This window comes from Gekko japonicus, unplaced genomic scaffold (genome assembly GCF_001447785.1).
Source record: "Gekko japonicus isolate JY-2015 unplaced genomic scaffold, Gekko_japonicus_V1.1 scaffold62, whole genome shotgun sequence".
Taxonomy (NCBI): domain Eukaryota; kingdom Metazoa; phylum Chordata; class Lepidosauria; order Squamata; family Gekkonidae; genus Gekko; species Gekko japonicus.
In genome coordinates this window covers 1,785,586-1,792,508 of record NW_015166419.1, presented here as the reverse complement: position 1 = coordinate 1,792,508, position 6,923 = coordinate 1,785,586, and the positions used below count along the sequence as shown (strand labels likewise).

The 6,923-nt window shown below is 46.6% G+C and overlaps 1 protein-coding gene across 1 annotated transcript; it reads right to left on the bottom strand.

The window, feature by feature from the left end:
- Positions 1-1,478: 1,478 nt before the first annotated feature.
- On the bottom strand, positions 1,479-6,584 carry ZNF593 (zinc finger protein 593). The gene is made up of 3 exons (XM_015411648.1): positions 6,364-6,584; positions 3,935-3,997; positions 1,479-1,666 (listed from the first exon to the last, which is right to left on the bottom strand). The coding sequence occupies exons 1-3, from the start codon at positions 6,558-6,560 to the stop codon at positions 1,534-1,536; spliced, it is 393 nt and encodes a 130-aa protein (XP_015267134.1). The 5' UTR covers positions 6,561-6,584; the 3' UTR covers positions 1,479-1,533.
- Between the last annotated feature and the right edge of the window lie 339 nt (positions 6,585-6,923).

Here is a 6,923-nt window from a genome sequence, read left to right as displayed (position 1 = left end):
GACAGTTAAGAACACAAGGAGGGATTAGAGGCATAATCCACCACCAAGTAGAATTTTAGGCTCCAAAAAAAAAAAACTGCAACAGAGGCAGTAGGGGCGAGGAGGCTATGATTCCATGCCACTTACCTTGGAGGAAGCCCTACTGATTATACTGGAATTGACTTCTGAGTAACCATGGCTAGGATTGGGCTGTTAATCTACCTCCTTCCAAAGGCCTTTGTAAAGAGGCTTAGTCTCTGCTGAATCATTGCAACAATGTGCTTGATTCAGCAGCCATTCACAGCCAAATGGGGGGGATACGTATGACCAGCACTATCAAAGAATTTGTTCTATTTCCAGTTTGCCATTCATGTGATCTAAGAAGATGAACAACATTCTCAACAGGTATACAAGAGACAACGAATAACTGGAGCTGGCTAACTGGCTGCCTTGCAGGTGTATTGTAATTGTTAGGGATGGGTGCTTCCATGTGACCTAGCGAGCTGAAAATTATTCCACATTTCAGCCTCAAAATGGAAATCAGGACTTACACCCAAAAATTGATTAGTCTTCAGAGTCTCATTGTCCCCACCCTCCAATTCAGCTGACTGGCTTGGGGCACAAACAGAAGTTTGTTTAATGCACATGATTTATCCTACTCTGTAGGCACACAATCAGAGTAATTAAAGACTATTAGAAGTTATTCTTTTCTGTTTTTAACATGCAAGCAAGTGGGGGATTCTAACAAGCACTCGCTATTCTGAGCACACAACTAGGAGAGAGAAGAGATTGGATTTATACCCCACCCTTCGCTACCCAAAGGAGTCTCAGAGTGGCTAACAAACTCCTTTTCCCTCCCCCTCCCCAACAGACACCCTGTGAGGTAGGTGGGGCTGAGAGAGCTCGACAGAAACTGCTCTTTTTCAAGAACAGCTCTTATCAGAACTACGGCTTGCCCAAGGTCATCCAGCAGCTGCGAGTGGAGGAGTGGGGAATCAAACCCGGTTCTCCCAGATTAGAGTCCGCGCACTTAACCACTACACCAAACTAGGACGATTATTACTAAGCAACCCATTCCAAACAGAGGATGGGTGTGCATGGTGTTACCCGCTCACTTTCTCACCCTTGAAAGAGTCCTTTAGTGCATTCAATCAAATCAGCAAAGCCCGAATTCAACCAACCAACAAACAGTTCTTTTATTAAAAGGACTCACTAAAGAGCTGGAAAAGGTCACACATGGAGCAAGATGCTGGAAATCCACAGCTGCCCACTCATAACAGCCAATTTCGTAAGGGAAGCAATTAGTGACATAATGAGGTCCCATGGACTGTAGAGGCACGGGCTGCCCTTTCTCAGGCCTCCTGCTGCACTCTGAGCACCGCCAAAGAGAATGAGCCACAGCCGTCTTTCCCACAGGAGATGCGGCTCTCCTCTCTGCTGGGCCTTTATGCCCCTGTCCTCTCTATTACCACTAGCACTTCCATTGTCTTAAGTTATCTGCAGGATTTTCAAGTGGGCAAGCCTCGTTTGGCCCTGCCGATGCCGCCACTGTTCTCAGCTGGACTCTTCCATCTCATCGAGGGGCTGCGTGTGAACTTCAATTGTTTTGGGAGGGATATACCATCCCATCCCGGCCGCTCTCTCAGCCTCCTCCTGGGTATATGGCTCCTCGCTCAGCTGCTTCAGCCTAGGGAAAGAAGAGAGCCCGGTCAGCTCTGTCAAACCTACTGAGTTCATTAGACATTCATACAACCCCACCTCTGCTGTGACGTCTGCGTTATTACCACTCCACTCAGTTTCTCAATCCAGACTTGGAGGACGGGAAATGAACCACAGGCTCCCTCTTACACATAACCTCCCTTTCCATGTCCTGCTACCATTAGCTATCACTCGTCATGGCATCAAAATGCACAAGTGAGTGGGTCAGCACTCAACAGGGAAATGAAAAGTGAAGCTGTATGTGAGAGCTTGTAATTGTGGCGTGTTTGTGAGTCCCCTGAAGAAAGCTTTGAAGGCACTAGGCCAGTGATGGCGAACCTTTTAGAGACCGAGTGCCCAAACTGTGACCCAAAACCCACTTATTTATCGCAAAGTGCCAACAGGGCAATTTAACCTGAATACTGAGGTTTTACTTTAGAAAAAACAACTCATACATTAACTTAAGATGATCCAAACAAAGTAAGGAAAGCAATCCCAAATGCTTTCATTTAGTTAAAATTATTTGGCAGAGAATTAGACACTTTAATGATGGTCTGGGCCTGGCTGGGGCGATGGCACGGGTGCCCACAGAGAGGGCTCTGAGTGCCACCTCTGGCACCCGTGCCATAGGTTTGCCACCACTGCACTAGGCACTTCTGGAATTTTAAGAAAGGGCAGCTGGCACTACCATAGGAGGCACAGCCAATAGCAAAGTGTTGGAGATTCCACAAAAACACTGAAAGGGGCCATGGGCCCTCCTACAACAGAGGCAGCTATTTCTGTATGGATGTCCTCTGCAGACATACAGGCGATGCTTTCAGGGCTTTTCTGAAGCAGTCCCTACTCCAAGCAGTCAAAGGAAAACTAGGATTGACCTCTTTGTGAGATGCTGCTCGGAGTCCATTTCCAACAACTGAGGAACATTTTCTTCCTCCATGGGCACAGGGAGAGGGTGCCAAGCCAAGAGACATAAGGAAACCCTTGTCAATGGCCGAGATGAGGATGCACAGATGTGATACACCCATTTAGGATGAGCACAGTGTTCTGTTAGTCAAATCAGCTGGTAAGGAGTAACTGGAAGCTCACTTCCCTCCCCCTGTTCCATTCAAGAGCTTTTTGACTTTATCCACAAGACTCAAGAGCATATGCTGCTTCTACATGCCAGGACAAAACATTTCTGTTCACCCAGGCTTTTAATTAAGGGTATGATCTTTTAGTGTAAATCCAGTATTTTAAGCTGTTCAGTGGTCTGTTTTTGTGCTGGGTTTTTAATGTTTTTATTATGTTCTGTAAGCTGCCCTAGGCAGGTTCCCTGGAGACACAGCATTAAAAAATGGCCAAATAAATCAAGATGTGGGCATCATGAAACATATTGGCAGGCACCATGCTAGAGATCACAGCAAAGTCTGCAGGATCATGTAACGGTGTGGTAGGAGGTGCAGACAAGTAACAGCTCTTAAGAAGAATCGTTATTTACAATAGGTAAGATGAGGAGGTCTGGGCTAAGTAACAAAGAAACAGGTAAGGGGGGGTTAAACTGGACTCTGTCCAAGCTAAAAGAGCCACAACTTGGCACTGCCAAAGAGAGATGGACAGGCCCCAAACAGATTTCCAAGCTGGAGCACTACTGTGGTTTGAGGCAGATATGTACACTCAAAGCTCCAAATCTCAGCTCAGCCATAAAATTCTTGGGTGGCTTGGGTTCCCTCTATAATGGGACAATCCCATTACAGGGTTCTTCTAACAACTGCTGAGATAATGTATGTAATGTTTGTAAAATTCCAGATGCATAGCAGCAAAATAAAGCAGGAGTCCAGTGGCACTGTAGGAACTAAACTACACTTTAATGCAGCATAAGCTTTGGTGAATTAGAGCATGAACGGTGCATCGATTAGGCTGAAAAGGGAAAAAAACCATGGTTTAGTCTCTAAAGTACTAAGGTTTTCATATCTGCATAGCTTTCTTCCCTTATTATAAAGGAAGCTGTTCATAATCCACAAATGGTGGGCTGGGACCTCCCAGAAGATTGGAGAAGCATAGAGGGTGAGTCTCAAATAGGTGGGTGCTGAAATCAGTTTCCAAAAGTGGATGTGCCTAGTAAAAACATGGGGACACACACACACCCGCTACATCTTCCACTGGTCCACTAGAAATGATGAACATGTCCCCATTCCCATTTCAAATGCACAGACAATCATGATTTCCTGGAGAGATGCTCTCAGTGATCACGCTCAACAATACAAGGACTCAATAGTACCTCCTTTTGTGAACCTTAGATTTGAAGTGATCCTTCATGCTTTTCAAATCAACAAAGTATCGCCTGAGAAGAGAAAGGGAAAAAAGAGAACATTTTGAATTGGCAGGTGCTGACCCCAAAATGCCAAGTTTACCCTGGTAGTCAGGACATGCTCTGTTCATATGTTCAATGCACATTGTGATTAAGGCAAAGAAATACATTGTGAAGACAGCCATTGGAGATCAAACACCACAGTCTGAGCAGTCAAGTTCATCTCATATCAGTTCAAACACTGTGTGTCCATAGGGCCCCAATCTCACTGCTATGATTATGAGACTGAGAGTCAGTCACGAACACATTGGTACCAACTTCTAATGCTAAAGTCTCCTATAGAATAGATTTATTGTTATGGTTATTGACCAGAACACAGTAATACAAGTGATACATATTTATACCCAAGCTTGAACATTTCAGTTCGCTATACATAACTATACGTAAATATTTGTAAAATACATGTAAATCATTTATATAACCTCAAATATTAAAGTCTCCTATTAAACCATATTTGTCTGCCAGGATCTGAAACAAAGGCTTGAAGAGGTTACCAGGGGCTGTGTCAATATTTCTTTCAACCTCAGATAAGACGGGGGGGGGGGGGGGGGCACCTGTCAGGATCCCATAGCCTCTTCCTAAGCAAAGCTGAGTGGCAAGGCCCAACACACCGGCCTTCATTGGCAGACTCACAGTCCAATCCTAAGCAGAGTTAAAAAGGTAAAGGTTCCCTTGCTCGAAAGCCAGTCGAATCCGACTCTAGGGTTGCGGTGCTCATCTCCGTTTCAAAGCCGAAGAGCCAGCGCTGTCCGAAGATGTTTCCGTGGTCATGTGGCCGGCATGACTAAACACCAAGGCGCACGGAACGCTGTTACCTTCCCACCGAAGTGGTACCTATTTATCTACTTGCAATTTCTTGCTTTCGAACTGCTAGGTTGGCAGGAGCTGGAACTAGAGATGGGAGCTCACTCCATCATGCGGCACCCGGGTCTCGAACTGCTTAACTACCGACCCTCCACAGCCTGCAGTTCAGTGTCTTAACCACTTGAGCCACTGCAGCTGTCTTCTTAGAGGAATAAAAATGATGGACAACCAGAGGAGAGAAAGCATGGACTTGATTACAGCTGTGATTTCGAAGTAGCACTCTCCTCATCCCCCAGCAGAAGCAGAGACAGAAGCATATAGTGTGTGTGTGTGTGTGTATGGAGAAATAATCTGAATTTAAATCTGCACCATTTTAAAGACAGCTCTGTAAATGCTTCCCGTGTTAAGAAGGGAAGAAGAACTTGTTCAATATTACCTCCCCTAGTTCTGCAAACTTGGGAGGGTATGAGTGGTTCAAAAAAACTACACTGCTGTTGCAGCTTCAAGGCTGGGGCTGAGCCAGTAGTCTGTCATCCCTGCAATCTATGTAGGTTTGCTGGGTATTACCGCTCTTGACAGCCAATGGCAGTTTACGCACAACCCTCTCTAATACAGGCTTTTGGAACATCACCCCTTCACTTGCAGCTGGCAAAATACATTAGAGCCAGATCTCCATTGTAACAATACACCCATGTTCTTATCATTAGGCAGACACACAGACGATATCTGGCTACTGCAAAGTGCAGGTAACACAGTCCAAACCAGATAGTACAGCAACAGATAGCCTACACATGTACGGGGAGAGGTAATGGTTCATAGCAGAGCATCTACTTTGCATGCAAAAATCTCAGGACTCAACATCTCCAGTTTAAAGGATCCAGTAGTAGGTGATGTGAAGGATCTCTACCTGAGATTCTGCCAGTCATACCAGATAAGATTGATTCAGTACAAGGCAGGTCTGTGTGAGATTTCCTACAGGGAACAACCATGGCTTCATGACAGAACATCTGCTTTGCATGCAAAATGTCCCAGGTTCAGTCTCTGGAACCTCCAGTTAAAAGGATCAGGTAGAAGACGATGTGAAAGCCGCTGCCAGTCTGAGCAGACAATGCTGACCTTGACAGACCAAGGGTCTGACTCAGTATAAGGTCGCTTCATGTGCATGGCTACAGACAACCATAACCTGCAGCAAAGGTTAATCGAGCTGAATGGACGTCTCCCTGTCAACGCCAGCGCTTAATTGCATGCACAGGACACTTCGCCCTAACAGTGCAAAAGGGAGAGCTCAAAGCAACAAGGACACGCAGAAAACTGGGACGACTGGAGACCCTTTCTACGGACATCGACCACCAACGTCCTTCACTCCACATACGCACTGAGTGGGAAGTCTGCCCCCGAACAAACCAAACCTCCCCCCCCCCCCCCCTCCCCATTCTTTTTCCGCCGCCGGCGAAGGGGAGAGTTTTTTCACTGAGTGGGAAGGCTGCCCCCCAACAAACCAAACCTCCCCCCCCCCCCCGATTCTCTTTACGCACGCGCAGTGTAGGCAGTAGTGCTGTGCGCTTCCGGGCAAGTCAGCGTCCGGCTCTTGGCGCACCAGCTTCGCTGCGTTCTCCGGCAGCAGGTCTTGGTGGATCTGGTCCAGGTCGCGGTGACGCCGCTTCGTCTTCCACTGGCGAGCCAGAGAATGGGCCTTGTGGGAGCCCGTCCGGCGAGAGCGGCTCGGAGCCATGGCCGGTCCCTTACACGCACGGAGGAAAAGAGAATCACTTCCGCTTCCGGGCGATTGTGTGACGTTATAACAAAGCGTCTCTGTCCGTGTTTTAATTATTTTATTATTGTTATAATTATATACTCATTTTATGATTTTTTTTGTTATTAATCACCGTATAGCTCTTACATTGGATTTAAATGTATTATTATTCATTACACTGTGTTAGTCTGGTGGGTTTGCCAGCCTCCAGGTGGGGCCTGGAGTTATCCCACTGTTAAAACTGATCTCCAGACTACAGAGAGCCGTTCTCCTGGAGAAAATGGCTGCTTAGGAGGGTGGACTCTACGCCATGGCGTTATAGCCAGCTGAGGTCCCTCCTCT